Source organism: Nyctibius grandis, chromosome 23 (assembly GCF_013368605.1).
Source record: "Nyctibius grandis isolate bNycGra1 chromosome 23, bNycGra1.pri, whole genome shotgun sequence".
Classification (NCBI taxonomy): Eukaryota; Metazoa; Chordata; class Aves; order Nyctibiiformes; family Nyctibiidae; genus Nyctibius; species Nyctibius grandis.
In genome coordinates this window covers 1,055,862-1,072,298 of record NC_090680.1, presented here as the reverse complement: position 1 = coordinate 1,072,298, position 16,437 = coordinate 1,055,862, and the positions used below count along the sequence as shown (strand labels likewise).

The following is a 16,437-nucleotide window of genomic DNA, read 5'->3' as shown; positions in this document are numbered from 1 at the left end:
ATGCAATGTGTATTTCATGTCATGTGGCAGAGGCAAAGCTGTATATTCTTCCCTGTGCCTTTACCTTCATACTTGTTTATTAGGGTATACGCTTTCCAGAGCAGGGCCAATACCGTCATAAATTTCTACTCAATGCTTAGCACAGCACCTCCCAGCATGGACTGGAGTCTGCCAGGGCTGCTATGACGAGTACAACTACTGGATCACGGCTCGCCATCACTTCTTGTAGTGAGTGGTTGTCCCATCCCAAAAGTAAAGCTCTTCTGTCTCATGTAAGAGGCAACTGAGAGAGGCAGATCCTTTCTGATGCGGCTGTGGACCTGCTCTTGCAATGGCCCACTGCTTTTCACAGTGATATTATCTTGTTTCTAAAAGGACCAACCTCTTCTCTTGCCTATCTTAGTCCAGCTAAAATGCATTCATTGATGTGCATATTTATTAATATATTCATTCCCTCTTGTCTCTGCGATCTCAGCTTCCCCAACTTGCATTCCTTCTGTTTGTTAACGCTTTACACGCTGCCAAATGGGACAGGAGCTCTCTAGAGCAGCTGTCTTTGTTCATCTGCTAGTGTACTACTTAGTACCAAGGAACTTAATCTCTTTTTTAAACCTTTCATCATAATATGAGAAAATAAAACAATATTTATACTTTTTTTATGACTGCCAACAGCTTTGCATCAAAAAAAAAAGGCTCTTTTTCATAACATGTACTTTTTTGTAGAGTGGTTGTTATGAAATACGTCCTTGTCATTTTTCTGGGACCATTCAGTAGCAGATGCCAGACAGGTTAATTATTATCATTTATTTGTGCAGGAAAGGTCATAAAAGTCATCTGTGGTGGAGAGCACGCACTCCTTGTTGCCAAAAAGCAGATGCTGCGTGAATAGAGGCTGGAGAAGCCACCTGCTCACCTTGCTGTGATGTTTCTGCCTTCAGGCTAGCAGAACCACTCCTAGCAGTCAGGAGAAAAATTAGTCACCTTGCTCTGTTCTGTCTTTCCCCACTCTGGTGCAACAGCTAAGGAGGGTGCTAATTTTGGACAGTTACTGAATTTTGTGCTCTGACCTTTTATTCGTCAAGGGTAGGACAGCCCATCAAGCCCACGCAAGCCACAGCAGAACAAGCCTCAGGAAAAGAAGATGGCATCAGAAAGCAAGATAAAAACTCTGAACGTAGTCCTAGCCTTCGAAGCTACCGGGCCTCCTCGTCCTTTAATAAATCTTTAACCCAAAGCCAGCAGCACATTTCCACTTTGTAAACGTTAACTTTCAGGGCAAAGGGAAGAGAGATGTGCGCGGGTTAATCACACACTATTTCACTTCACGCTCCTCCTAGTCAAAAGAAATGACTGAACTTCGAGTTGGATCGCCCACGCAGCCCAGACTTTCGTTTGGTTGATCTAGTCAAGAAAGAGCGTGTGGTTTTGTGTACGAGCTTGTCTTGTATTCGGCGTCTTTTTGAGAGAAGTCCACGGTGGTATCCTGACAAGGAATTTCCCTGTGCAATTTCAGCAGGTGTGGAACCAGTTTCTATGCATTGATATGCCCAAGGGGCACAACAAGCTGTATCTCAGTGATACAATGCCAAAGCCAGAAAAAGAAAACACATGTCTATTCTTACGAGTATATTTGCAGCAGGGGTTGGCTAAGCAGCTGAACTGTCAGAGCTAAATTTCTCTTTGCTGCCACAGATAGCTCTGACCATCTAAACCAACTTCCTTACAAACACACTGGAGTACTTTTCCTCAAAGCTGTGCTAAAGCATGTCTTTCAGACAGCTACTAATTCTACCTGAAAAACCCCAAACAATGACAAATCTGCTTTCTTCCGTTAACCATTTCAGCCGTCGTCACTCTCACTGTTAGGAAACTACATCTAATTTCAGGATCCATTCAGACTCAAGCCCTGAGAATCACGGTTTACCACAGCTTTGCCCGCACAATTGGAAAGCCCTTTCACTGCTCACATCCCCACGGTTAGTGATGAAGACTCTTCATAACTTCTTCACTGGGTATTCTCGTGTGTCATAAAGAAACATTTTCCCCATTTACTGATCAGATGTTAGAATAAACCCACAGTAGTGCAAGTGGATAATACTAAGAACTATACTTTTGGCTACATGATTGGGCCCTCACTAGGTATGAGAGTTTTGTAGTTGGACGTTTGAAATTAAGAGGATTGGGACTGATTTTGTTCTCCTTCCCCTCTCCTACCCGACACCCACCTGATGTTTTTTCCAAAACCAGTGTCACTCTGAGGACCTAACACACAGTGCTGCAGCAAAGCGCACCCTCGGCAAAGCTTTACCTCTGAGCACTTTCTGGTAACTTGCCAGCCAGCGACAGGTCCATCAATAATGATAATGGCTTTTTGTCAAAGCAAACTAGTGCTTTGAGCCACAGACCTGCTCAGCCCTATCAAGGAATCAAAGTAACCGGTGTCCTTGTAAGGAAAATGAGACAGGAACATGACTTCTAATGGGAAGAGCTGACTAACAAAAAAAAATAGAAGGATTAAGCTTGTATATATTTATTTTTTTCCATTAATATTATTCTTCTCTTTTTCATTGATATTGTTTTATTAAAGTTGTTTTAATTTCCGACTCATAAGTCTCTCTCCCTTTTCTCTTTCCCTTTTGGGGAAGGGAAGGGTAAACGGAGAGCATCTGTTGTCCGTTTAATAGCCAGCCCAGCTTTAAACCTTCACAACCATGAAATTTCAGGATTATATTTAAAAATAACTTGAATATGCTAATATCCTAAACTCAGCCCTGATGAAATACTAGAAGAAGAAAAGTAGGTAAAAATACATGGAAAACCCCACACAGGTGTTTTACAAAGCAATCTATTCCAATCAGGGAACACAAATGCTGAAGCACTGTAACCCTGGTCAGACAGGTCTGCAAGCATTTTTCAGGGCTACTGATGGAGAACAGCACAGGAATTCAGCCTCTACCCTTCACATTTATAACCAAATGACAGCTACCTAAAGGATTTCAGTGCATTAAAACTATTGAAGTTAAATGATTTATGTGGGACAGAGTCAAGGTTGGTGACATCAGAATAAATATTGTGACAACACAAACAGCTTGGAACAACTCTGGTACACATTCCCTTCAAGTTAAACATCCAGACTAAAATTAAAAAAGGTAAATTCTTTAATTCCCAATGTATTGCAAGCACTACAATTTGATAAACAGATACATCAGAGCCTTGCCTTCAGGGAAGCCTCCTTCACTTTGTAGATGGGACAGTGAGACTGAGCATGAAGTCACTTGTCAGACCACGCAGCAGGTCAATTCAAGAGGGGATGGAGATATCCTGGGAGGAGTTTTATGGCTTACAGCTGGATGAGTGAGTCCAGACAGACTTAGCTGAGCCTAGAGCAGGAGCCACAGCCTCAAGCAAATTTCTCTCAATCTGCTAACCTTCTACTGCTTGCCCATGTGCTCTACTTTTCCTCGGTACTATTCCCTTTATCTTGTCGCCCTCCTGTCACAACAGTAACTTTTTCTAATTTGCTCCTAAATCCCGACTGTCATCACCTTCAGTCCCACTGATGCATAGGGACCATGCATTCTCTCCTCTTCCTGGACCGTGAGCTGACCTTCACAAGATTTCTCATATGAAGACGTTTCTTATTTGTGGAGCCTCAGGAAGCTTCACCCAGGAGTGAAACGCACAGAGGTAAGCTGCAACCAGGGCTTAGGATTTGCTTCCTCCAAATCAAAGACCTGTGCAACCATTGCTTCATGCAGCATCTTAAACTAAACAGTCTCCCTTACTCTACAACACCTCAAATTTCTCCTAAAGAAGCCGTAGGGTGAAGGAAGAAATGGCCCCAGCTTTCTTGTTCTGCTCTGCAGTCCCTTGGTAACTGGAGGGAGCCCAGATCTGATTACCCTAAGACAGCACCTGACCTTGAGAAAATAATTCCGGCTTTCATTGTCAAAGGAGCAGAGCTCAGACATGGGTTATCTGCTATGAATAATTCAGTACCTTATTTTCCCTGGTTGTAAAGTAAATGTAAACTAATAACCTATTTCATACAGGCGTCTAAAAACTCACTGCACTCAAGTTTGCAAATGCTCCAAGACCTTTCTGGAAATGGCCTAAGGAAAAGCAAAGTAACCATATTTTTAATAAGTTTGACTGGTGCACCTAGCTGTCATTTTTGTGCTTGATTAGTGGCAATAGGCAGTTTTCCATTTATTTCCAAGCAGCTGCTAGAGAAGAGCTGCAGGCAGATGTAATCTGGAGACTGCAGAACTCTGCTCGCTGTCAATTTCACACCAGCATTTTACTTTCTTCTCTCCCCATTTATTATTAATCTGTATTTATATCTAACTCCAGCTCCTAGTTAGCCTTTGCCAGAGGCTTAACCATTAGAGGTAACTGTGAGGATGGAGGGGAAAGAAGAAACTGCCATAAATCAGGCTTTTACCACTCCGTACAACTATGGGGAGGTGAGAAACCGTGCAAAGCTTGGATTATTTAGGAAGACAACAGCTTGCATAGTAGATCAGACCAGGTCAAGTCTCCTTTATCCTTAGTACTAAATATGAAAAGGAAACACCCCTATCACAGAACTTTCCTTCTAATCATGCTCAGTTCCTGCTTTTTACAGGGCTTTATATCCCTTTTAAATTTCTATCCATTCTAATTCAGAGGATGTTCTTACATTTCATGTTTTCTGAATCCGCTACGCTCTCAGGCTCAGTAAGACCGTGTCACATTTGTTCCAAATAAGCACTGTATAAAAACATACTTTTTTCCATCCGCTTTCAAAGCGTTGCCTTTTAATTCAATACTAAGAACAAGACCACTCAATTATGAAAAGATAAACAGAAGCACCTGATTCAGTTTGTCTTCTCCAAAGTAAACAATTTTAATTTAAGCAGCAGAATTAATACCACTTGTTTTTTACTCATGATTTTCGTTTTAAGGCCTCAATTCTTTTTTCATCTCTTGCCTACCTCTTTTACCCCTTTTGAATGGGGCTGAACAGTGTGTCCCAGGTGAGACAACACCATTCATTTAATGAAGGCATTCTATTATTTTCCAGACCATTCCTTACCCATTCTTACATTTTGCTCCCTTGTTTCATTCCCTTTACTGTAAATGAGAAGCCCACTCCAGTGTCATATTTCCTTTAGAGGCAAGATGAATGTAATTCATTGCAAAGATTGTCCCTAAGTTTTCCAAAATGGAGACAAAGATGTCACATATACGTGCTGTGTACGATAAAGTTTCCCACAGCAGTGTGGGAGGCATTCAATTCATTGCACACTTTCCCCAAGTGTTCCCCTATATCCAGATGGCCTGCAATCCTAAGAAACACTCTAGGCTTCAGATTAGATTTCTGGAAATTCTTCCCCAAGTCTTTTCCAGCAAAAGTAGCTTCAGCGGTCTACTTGGCCAAAGCATAATATCATTTTACTCTGCTTGACATAAGCTTTATTGTCTTTAAGCATCCAGTCGGAACGGGAATGTCGTTAGGAACTCAGAGAAGTCACCTTGCACTTCTTCAGCATTCAATCATAATGAAGGCTCTTCAGTGTTCCTCCTCCAAACCTTTTCCTTTCAGAGAAGCCAGGAATCTAGAGACAGGAAAGATGAGTTGTCATGTCAGAATCAGCACGAGCTCCCTCTAGCCCCCATTTGAGTGCCCGTTACCAAGCCAACTGCAACAACGCCTTCCTCTTCCACCGCCATCTCCAGAATCAGGACTAAAAAAGTCAGCCTGCTGCTAGAGGAGCACCATCCATTAAACAAGATGCAAAACTTCAGTACAGCTCATTTGTCCTATGGAGCTCCTTAAGGCTTTTTGGCAAGGGTTACAACACAAGCCTTAATTTCTTGGGCAAATCCTAAACCAGCTAATTACAGATTTCAAAGTCCATATTTCCCTCCAGATTCAAATGCATACAAGAATTTCTCCTCCATTCATTTTTAAAAACTATAAAATAGTATTACCAAGTCCTATTAAAGAGCTGTTGAGGCTTTATGCCTTCTCACCTGAGACAGCAGCACTTCATTGGTAGTTGAAATTACAGTTTTATCAGTTGCTGAAAGCTTTAAGAAAACCATCAGAATAGAAGCGGCTGCAACAACGCAAAGCATTAGCACTCCTGCTTTTGCAGCCAGTCTGCAGACACTGCTTACACCATGACAACGTGTGCTTACAAAGAAAATCTACTTGAAACCCATCAGAAGCTTCTCTGGCTTGAGGGTATTTCAAACAGATTTGCAATCCAATGTGAATCCCCTAAAAGAAAGAGGTGCACTGCTTTCTAATAGCATATAGGATATCTGTCCTACTCATGGCATAATAAAACTATTTGATTACAGTCCAGAATGACTTTTAGTATCTAACTACATACAAGCAGAAAGAGCAGAGCCAGTAAACACATCCTCCCCAAACAATTCCACACTCTCATAGGAAATACAGTATATTAAAACAGAAGTTATCAACCAAGCACTACAAATCACGCCAGGAGAACATGGGCATGGATGGATGGGATGAAAATGTAATTTACAATACAGAGTAGATTGCTTAGATTGCACACTTCATTGTTAAACTGAGAAAGCTAAAGAGCTTACCCAAAATAAAAGTCCACTAAAAAACCCCACAGTTTAAATTTAGTTTGGGTTTTCAAACTCAAACACATATGCAAGGGATTAATTCAGGAATTGTTTTGTTCATCTCTGAAAAGCAATAATCTCTAAGGGAAAAAATCAGGCAGATTTTGCACAAAGGTTCATCTCATCAAAACTGCTTTGAGAATTCAAGAAGGAAAAATACAATCATTATAACTAAAAAGTAGCAGGACGCCATAGCTAAAAACTTATCTGCTTTAGCATTTTTTATATCAAAGTCACCAATTAAGAGTAACAATTATTTATCAGAGATCTGATCGAAGTCATAGCTACAAACAATTTGAAACTTATCATTCTTTTCATCCTGAAGAAGTCTATAACAGAAATACCTCAAAACACGAGTGATCGAAGAGACCTATTGTAGAAAACCCACAAACACATTCGTAAGATTTACATTAGTAGATCATTTCAAATAATAACATTAAGAGGTTATAATGAAATCTCCAGTTCTAATTTGGATTTTGGCTCTTTAAATATGACTGTCCACTACTTCAGATTTGTTTTAAGCTCTTGAGCTGTTGTCAGTGAGGCAGATGAAAGTAGTCATCAGAAGGCTGTAATCTTTGGCACGCGGCCATAAGGAATATAAAGTTAATCCCTGGCTAGCCACTAAAAATGATCAAATAAGAAAAATAAAAATCTTATGTCATGCATCAAAGATAACCAGCACACAAGCAGATTTCTGCACTAAGCTATTATCCCCATGAAAAGGAGACTTCCTTTCACTAGAATGTGGGGAGAAGGGGAGGAAAAAAGGCATCATGCAGAACTGAAACAGGAAAAAGCAAATTCATTTTTCATAGGCATTAAAAAAAACACTCAAAGGAAGTAAGCATTTTGGAATTTGTGACTATTTTTTTCCCCCACTCTCCCTAAGGGGCTTGCAGCACAGCCACATCTAACGATACATTTGATTGTATTTCAGTGGTGCTATTCACGATAATTTGCAAGCACCTCACAGCTACAATGAGTGGAACCTTGCTACTCCCCACATGGTAGACTGCGCATGGGAAGGGGGGGCACAAAAAGTTGAAGTGGGCTGCCCAAACCAGGAGAGTCATTTTGCTAGTTCTCCACCAACTATACTGAAAACAAGTTAATTAAGCCATGTAGGAACAAATCTGGTATCACGCTGCCATTTTCCTTGTGGCTCCACTGGTTCTATGAAAACTACCTGTGCAAAACGTAAAATGCTAGTCCCAGCTGTGCGAAAAAAAGCCTTTTCATTGACCTTCAGGACAGCATCTCTGGCCTAAATCTGCAACCAAGCAACCTGAAGCTGACAGATCTGAAAGAGATCATATTTGCCCATTTTACCTCACTCCTGTAACTTCTACTATGCTAGAATACTTAATTATTTCACTGCCAATCATATTACAGACAAATACTTCAGCTGGCAAGTTAGCCATTTTTCTGTCTATCCAAAGCAGCTGTGCTCCCACAGATGTAAAAACTCAATTACCAGCACAGATTATCATTTAAGTCACATGAAGCCCATGTTTTATAGAGGCCTCTGTCAGCAGTTCACATTACACAGGGAGAAACAAAACAAAAAAGGAGGAAAACTGACAAACCTGATTGCCATCTCTTAAGAAGTATCTCTTCTCTATGACCTGGGAAAAACAGAGAATGATCTTAGCTGGCACAGCATAACCTCAGATTCCAATCAATTCCAATTTAAGCATCAGAGGATGCTTAAACAAGAGCATTCCTTCTGTCATTTTCACAGTAGGCCTTGATGCTCTCTTGTGCAGGAAGGGAGAGTAACATGCCAAATTTCTTAGTTCCTAAAGTTTGCTTTAACCAGAAGCAACAGAGCTAACCATAGTCTTGTACTCCCCACACTGCTACCTTAGCACACTGCAAACCCTCTGGCCTGCCAACGGACTCCAAAAGCATACGCAGAGAGTCTTTGGACATTTGTGAGTTCTTCTTCATTGCTCTATGCAGATCAAGAATCAAACCTTCAAGCAGATCAGCTATTTTCTGGAGGTTTCCAAAAGCAGACCAATTTTGGCCTCCCCACACCTGGCTTGTACCAGCTCAAAAAGTGGAACATGAAAGGAAAAGCTAACTGTTGTTCCATGTTCAAACCACAGGCAGCGTTCAATACATAGAACAATAAAACATAATTTAATTGACTTGACTTACTTTATCAAAAAACCTGCTTAGTTTGACAGCATTGGATGAACCTGCAGCCAGGTAACGAGGATTGGTGCAATCCTAGAACACACAAAAGACAACAGCAAACCAAGCACAAAGAAATCAATGCGAGGAAGCCACACACATAGAGATCAACATACCCTTTCCCCAGACACATGTACATGCAATCAGCTAGGGAAAACACTGTCTATCTGCTGATTTCTGCTCCAAAAGCCAACTTCTCTTCTCTGAATCAACCAGAGAATTCTATGTACCCCTGTATGTGCTACACATCTTCCTTCTGCCACTAGCTATATAGACAGCTAATAATTTGTACAGGCTACACATGAGATTGTACGTGCCTGTGTATGCACGTGTGTATATATACAAGCATGTATATTTTTATACATATATATACACGTTACATATACGTACATATAAGTGAAGTGATCCTGATGTTTCATTCAAAGATAGTCTGGGTCAGAATTAAGAACAGGGAAGAGAAAACTTAACTCCCAACCACCAATTCTAAGCTTCGGTGGCCTTATCTAACACCCCCTACACCGCTCTATAGTGAAACAAAGATGATGGTTTCATCAAGCAAGGGGGATGGCCAATCAAAACTTGCACGACTCCAGCATTACTGAGAAAATCTCCAAAAGCCCGATTTTTGTAACAACATCTTTAGTTACTAAAAAACTGAATCGCTCCCATATAAAAGAAAAACAACACTGGTGACAAGGATACTAACCAAATTTATCTCTTCAGCATTGAAATCCTCAGCCAAGAAAGCTGTTCTGGTCAAAACTTCATGGCGCTTAGTTTCTGGGATCTGATCCAGCTTAGTTCCTATTACCAGCAGTGGAATCTGGTTATCAGCAAACTGTTCACGGTCATAATCACTGATGAAGGACACAAATACAACTCTGAATGAAGCAATGGTCATGTAAGTGGGCACAGGGGTGCCAGCAGTTCCCCTGTCCCTTTCAAAGAATGGTCATTTATTTATTAAGGATCATTATTTATCTAAGTGAGAATGTGCTGTATCTGTAAATTAAGGAAGGGCTTCTGCATCTAAGTCACTACACAGGGATTGAAAGGAAAGAGAAAAGAAACCACATGAGTTGGATTTCTTCTCAGCATAGATGAACCACAGAAGAAATGCTAACACAAGCAGGGAACAAACAGGAATTCCGGTATTGTACCAAGGGTATGCAGTCACCAGAGACAGATCAGGGAGCTGGCATCTCTGAACATCTAAAGTTCCTACATATATACACTTTTTAAGGAGGGACAATGAAATAAATTGCAACTGTAAAACACTACCCCTTTCCACTTTGGAACAAAGAGGGTTGCAATAACAGTTCTGTGGTGGCAAGTTACTAATTCGGCTACATTCAAGTAAAGGTAATCACTATAAGCTGAATTCCAACAAGCTTTGATTCAGATATGAATAATGATCAAAACCAGCCTTTATAAAATAAATAATATTGCAATTAAATGTCATCACAAATCCAAGCTCCAATCACTCCCCTCAGCTAGGATAATCACTTGTCTGAATCAAGATTTCTAGAAAGTAATTTTACAACCAACAGCAACAACTTGACCAAGGAATTCCTTGTGGCTGGGCATCTGTCACTGACAGAAGTGAAGCTTTTGAAAATTAAAACAATCATGAAGAACCTGTATGTGGAAAAACTGGAGAAATTTGCAGTTTGTATAATGCAAACCCTCTTTCCCTTCTCCCATGTTTCTACAGAACAGGCAGATAAAAAATTGACATTCTTCCCACAAAAAGCTACCCCTTATTACTGACTCCCTGCTCATGTGTGAGGTGTATTAATGATCTGAAAACCTCCTTGACTACATGTATAACAGGAGCAAATACTCCTGTTATATGGGAGGAAATACTTGACAAGATATTGGACAGCTAATTATGAACATGCTGTTTAAGCAGAGTTTTCTGAGCATTTTTTTAGCCACTGTCCTGAAATAATTCCCCCACCACCCAAAACAAAAAATAATTAAGTGACCTTCCTCAGTCTCGGTGCATTGCCTTTTGGAACAGAGACAGGCCGTCCCATGACACTTCCTGTACAAGGGCTTTGCACACCTCAGTACAGACGCACAAGTCTTCAGATACCAGGGACTGGACCCACTCTCACAGCGGCCTCAGACAAATGAAGGACACAGTAAACATCTTTTCCCTTAAATCAAGGTCTCTGCCATACCGTTTAGGAAACTACTGGCAGAATGGCCTGATTTGAGTGTAAAACAAGAACAGCGATTTCCTTCGACACCTCACATTTTTTTCTTTCTTTCTTAAAAGTCTGGCCACATCTATTTTGTGTGGACTTCCAAGTAACCTTAGGGATGAACAAAGACTTCCATAACAGCTTAGAACTACTGCATCTTAACCCTGCACATATGTTTTTCACTCACCCATTTGTCACGAGAACTCCTGTTGGAGCGACATCTCTGTTGAGTGCTTCCAAAGACCAGCGATACAAATTCTGGGATGATTTCTTGTTGGTTAAGTCATGCACTAAAATTATCCCTAAAGTGAAAGAGAAGGCAGCAAGATGCTATTTAATGATATATATTTTTCTACTTATCTTACCAAAATGACATCTGCAGGTTCCCAGATATCTGAGAATGAAGACAGGGATGTATAACCAGCTCAGTTACAGCGAATGAGTAAAACTGAAAATATCAGGATGCAACAGGTTTTTTAAAGCTGCTTATTGGGAATTGGATAAGAGCTAAGAGAAAAATCTCATGAAAGGAGGAAAGGAACAGCCACCTCAGGGTTTAATCTGCAAGAGGCTTGCAGGCATTCCCTGATTCTGCTCTGTCTAGTCCTAATGATACTGAAACTCTGTATTACTGCCGCAGAGAATTTAGCCTTTCTCTGTTTTGCCTAATTGGTAAACATAACTATCTTTTCGTCACACCATCTAAAAAGTCTAAAGTTTCTAAAGTCTAAAGAGTTGAAACTCTTTGTTTCAAAGAGTTTAGAGAGCACTGTTGCTTTCCTTCATTTTCAAGAACTAATGCTACACACTTGGGGAGGTATCCAAAGGGGAAACCGACTGATAAAACTTTCACAATCCACCAAATGGCCAGTAGAAACATGAATTAATAAGATTTCATGTATTTACAATTAGGCTTCTAGCATTTTTCATTACCATGATCCTTCAAAATGTAAGTTCTGAGACAAAAACAGCCAGTCAAACATCCTAGCTGTGCTATTCACAGACACCCACTTCCGATAACCAGAGTTCCTAACTCAATTACCAACTCCTGCTAGCAAATTCCTTCTATTTATTCACACCTTCTGCAACCTGTGGAATGTTCCCACTTCCTCCAGACTTCAAACCATCATTAATTCAAGGACAAAATGGAATTGTACACCTTATCTTCATCAGGATTCGTTCTCAACAGACTTCACTGCCTACAGGTGAAGAAAACTTACTAATTTAATCTTTCACCTTAACTCCCAAACGTGCCACCCACCGCACACGCTATGAACAAACTGCATTTCCACAATCATTCTTCACTACCCCACTCAACTGTGCACAGACTCTGCTATGAGAGTTCCCAGCATATCACAACCATAGTCCTATTTCAAAGCATTTATCTCAGTAACGGTATAAAAAGGCATCTCAACTGCGTGTCCACCCCCAGTGTAGGGAGAAAAAGCCTGACACCACATATTTGGCCTACAGCAACAGATTCAGAGGCACTGCTGCGTAATCTGTGGGAAACACTCTCCACCTCCAGAACTCTTCCTCAGCTAGGTTTTTGGTTGGTCAGTTCCCTTATCTGCTTCACCAAAAACCTACACAGTCAGCTGCACCAGCAGAAAAAGACTGTTTCAACATCAAAAAAGGACAGGCAGGACCAATGACTACTCGAGGAAATGTTCCTCCCCCACCAAGGTCTGCAAGCCACAGCCTTACTGGCTACTCACTGTCCTAGACTATCCCAGTCCACACACCAGATGCAGGGACACCAAAGCAGAAGATCTGCGGTCCAACCAAAAGCAAACTGTACCTGGTCAACAGCCAGATCTCCCTGACAGCCTGCACAGATGCTGCCGCAACCAAACATTAACTGTCTTCTGATCTCAGGTTTTTCAGACAACTGCAAGCCCAGAAAGCAGAGTCAGGCAGAAGGAACGCATTCATCTTCTCCTCTTAAATCAGGTCAAACAAAGGCAATTTGTGAGACAAGCTTTAATGAAGGAATTAATCTAACGAAAGAGACCAGAGCCAAGGCTAACTACTAAAGTCAACAGTTTTCATATGCGAGCTGCCTAATAATATCTTTTGGGCAGTGGAGATAAAGAACTCTATTTTAATAATGCCATCAATTATAATTCAGACACATAAGCGCAAGATTTCATCTCCTAATGGGCTGTTCTAGGATATTTCCAAGTCTGACCCACACTCACTGGCAAATTGTGGATTTGGTGTCAAAAAGAAATCAATTTTTTTCATATACTGAGGAGGCTTGCTTTAAGGGCACAACTCGACTCAAACCTTATTTGCAGAGGTCTGGTTAACAATAAAAGCAAGAGGTACCTACACACAGTTTTCCTCCTGGGAAAGGAGGAAGAAATAACTAGTTAAATAATCACAGACCAAAAATGTTTGTTGTATGGCTAAAGACATTACCGAAAGGCCCTCAAATGACTGGGAACAAGAAAAGAGAATCGAACAGAACATTTGAGACAGATTTTCAGAAGCAATTGTTAATCTGGTATACATCTATTTTTAGTGAACTGTCCTTGGATGCCAAAACATAACAATTGAAACACTGCCTTATTATGTTTATAATCTCCCATTTGCTCTTATTAGTAGTGCAGATGAACTACTAGCCAGTATCTCAACAGAAGGCATAAAATACCACCTTCTACCTACAGAAAGTTGCAAGATTCAATTATTAAAAATAATTTCACAAATTAAATGAGCAGAGGCAAGATGGTTATCAGCATATTGCAATTTTATGGGAGCACAGTTCAAATTTGCCAGGGTAGGATATAACCATCAAAGTTCATATAACTTCAAATAATTATTTCCCTGCTAGGTTTTGGAACAGAATGGACAGGAAAACATAAATCATATTTCTGCATGTGTATCAGGCCTGGAAAGGTGAAGGCAACCTTTACGTCTGCAAGTGTAGCTGGGAGGAACACCACTGCAACTTCAAAGGCTCCCTGTTGCGCCAGCTGCGCCAGACTGAAGTGAAAGGCTGATGAAGCTCATCTGCACAGGTTTGCCTAAAATAGATTTCCAGTTCAAAACTGAATCCATAATATTCTGCCTATGAATGGTATCAGTTTTTTTCCTGTATAAATGTACTGGAATCAGAGAAGAGAACAATATAGCCCTCAGCCAGACTTAAAGGAATCCTGCCCCAGAACCAAGAGACAGCTCATAACAGAAACAATGATAAAACCAGATTTTCACCAAAACCAGATTTACAACAAGCAAACTTACCATTCAGCAAGTTATAAAACACTGCTCGTGTGCTTTTCACACTAGTGGCACTACCCACTGAACCTCCAACATCCCACAGCTCAATGTAGTAGGTCTTCTCTTCTGGAGTCCCTTCTTTGTAGTCATGGATCTGATGAAAAAATCGTATCATACATAGCCACAGCACCAGCTCACAGGAGTTAATCCACACAACACTTACACATTCAGCTGAAAGGATTATTGTACTTGGACAGAAATTTGTAAATTCTCATGTTGACACCATTTCAAATCTCTCAAGTACAAGAGAGGGGGAATGAGTCAAGCAGTGGCCACAGGATACCACAGCTCTTATACGAGTTGGAGCTTGGTGAGTCAGTGGGGAGTATCCTTTCCACCTCAGTAGTAACAAACCTAATGCCTCATGATGCGCTTAGAAATAGCATGTTGCTAAAGCAGATGAAAAAGTAAGGTCATGACTTCTTAGAGCTGTTAAAACTCACACGGTAGCACAGCAAGAATATTAACACAAGCGACAACGTCGCATTCTGACTGACCACATCTTTTTCTTCTCCAAATTCTCATTGACATCTCAACTGAATTAATCTATCAACAATTTTTGCCCCCAGATCTGCTAGGTAGTTTTGCTCCACAGTCAAACAGGACTGCCGTGTTTCTTTCCTCAAATTTTGGAAATATATTCCCATGGCAATGCATTTCAAGGAGAATGTGGCAAAGAGTGATGAAGGAAAAAAGCGGTTATCGCTCTCCCACGAGGATTGTAGGCTGGGGTAAAAAAATCCTAGATGAATATCCTCACTCCTCTGATAGTAGGTCCTGCAATGAGCAGGCAGGAGGAGAAGCAACCCAATGGTCACAGTCAGTAGCCTCAAATTAAACAAGGAAATTGTTTTTCCCCAGCATGTTTTGCTGACAATTTAGCTGTGTGTTAGCTGTTTCTCCGGGAAGCGTGATTTAAATTCTGTGCTTTGTGACTTAAACTGGCCACTCCATGACTTGTAACAAGTGACGCTTGCCAGTGGCCACTGCAGGAAGGAGGCCCTACGAGTGACAAACACCTTGGCTGATTTCAACAACCTCGGAAGGTCAAAACTTGCTCACTAAAGTGCCTGGCTCACGTTTAATACTATTTGCTTCAAGATTATACACTCAGCAAAACAAAACATTGAAACTCAGCTCTTTCTGGGGCAGTAATGAAAAGACAAAGTTAAGGCCTGTCTTTTCACAGAATCACAGAATGTTCGGGATTGGAAGGGACCTCGAAAGATCATCTAGTCCAACCCCCTGCCAGAGCAGGATTACCCAGATCATGTCACACAGGAACGCGTCCAGGCGGGTTTTGAATGTCTCCAGAGAAGGAGACTCCACACCCTCTCTGGGCAGCCTGTGCCAGTGTTTGGTCACCCTCACCGTAAAGAAGTTTTTCCTCGTATTTATGTGGAACCTCCTGTGTTTTCCCTTACGCTTTAAGCCAGGGCTACCAAGAAGTCGGGCACGTCACCTACTCGCACATCCACCGAGCAGCCCACTGTCCAGGACGGGTTTCCTAACACCTGGTTTTGGCATAAGAGGTGAACAAGCGAAGATTTTCCGACACCTGCAAGTGCACACAGAGAAGAACCCCTGGGAGGTCACACGAGGGCAGGTAACAAGGCCCAGAGATCATTAACTAAACGCGACAGTCCCGGTGGCAGCAGGTAATGGTCGCCGGTCAGTGCCCAGCGGCCGGGGCAAAGCGGGGAGGGAGGCAAGAGGCAAAGCCTCGAGGGCCAGCCCGGCACCTCCGGGGTCGGGGCCCCGCCCGGCCACGGGGTGGGGGGTGTGGGGAGGGGGACGCCTCCCGCCCTCGCTGTGCGCGCGCATTGGGCGCGGGGGAGGGACACTCACCGGAGTCGCCCAACACCAGCACCTTGACCCTGTCCAAAGCCGCCATCTTACTCTACCTAGCAACGACCCCGGACACCACCGGCCTCTCCCGACGCCGCCAATCGCAGCGCACGCTCCTTCCGCTTCTCTCGGCCCATTGGCTGGCTGCTCGACGAGCGGCTTCGCTTTCACTCTTGATTGGTTTAACTCATGTGAGGGCGGGAACGCCGGGGCTCCTGTGAGGACGCGATTGGCTCGTTTTCCCGTC

The 16,437-nt window shown here is 41.9% G+C and overlaps 2 protein-coding genes across 2 annotated transcripts in view; one reads left to right on the top strand and one right to left on the bottom strand.

Annotated features, from left to right (window-relative positions):
- Positions 1-2,514: 2,514 nt before the first annotated feature.
- On the bottom strand, positions 2,515-16,274 carry RABL3 (RAB, member of RAS oncogene family like 3). Its single transcript, XM_068417405.1, has 8 exons — positions 16,191-16,274; positions 15,809-15,900; positions 14,307-14,436; positions 11,245-11,359; positions 9,554-9,704; positions 8,812-8,883; positions 8,235-8,273; positions 2,515-5,600 (listed from the first exon to the last, which is right to left on the bottom strand). Exons 1-8 carry the CDS (start codon positions 16,234-16,236, stop codon positions 5,535-5,537), a joined length of 711 nt encoding a protein of 236 aa, XP_068273506.1. The 5' UTR covers positions 16,237-16,274; the 3' UTR covers positions 2,515-5,534.
- Positions 15,710-16,437, top strand: part of GTF2E1 (general transcription factor IIE subunit 1) — a 55,428-nt gene continuing 54,700 nt past the window's right edge. The window contains exon 1 of the mRNA XM_068417404.1: positions 15,710-15,948. The gene's annotated coding sequence lies outside the window, so the exon portion shown is untranslated. The remainder of the gene's footprint in view (positions 15,949-16,437) is intronic.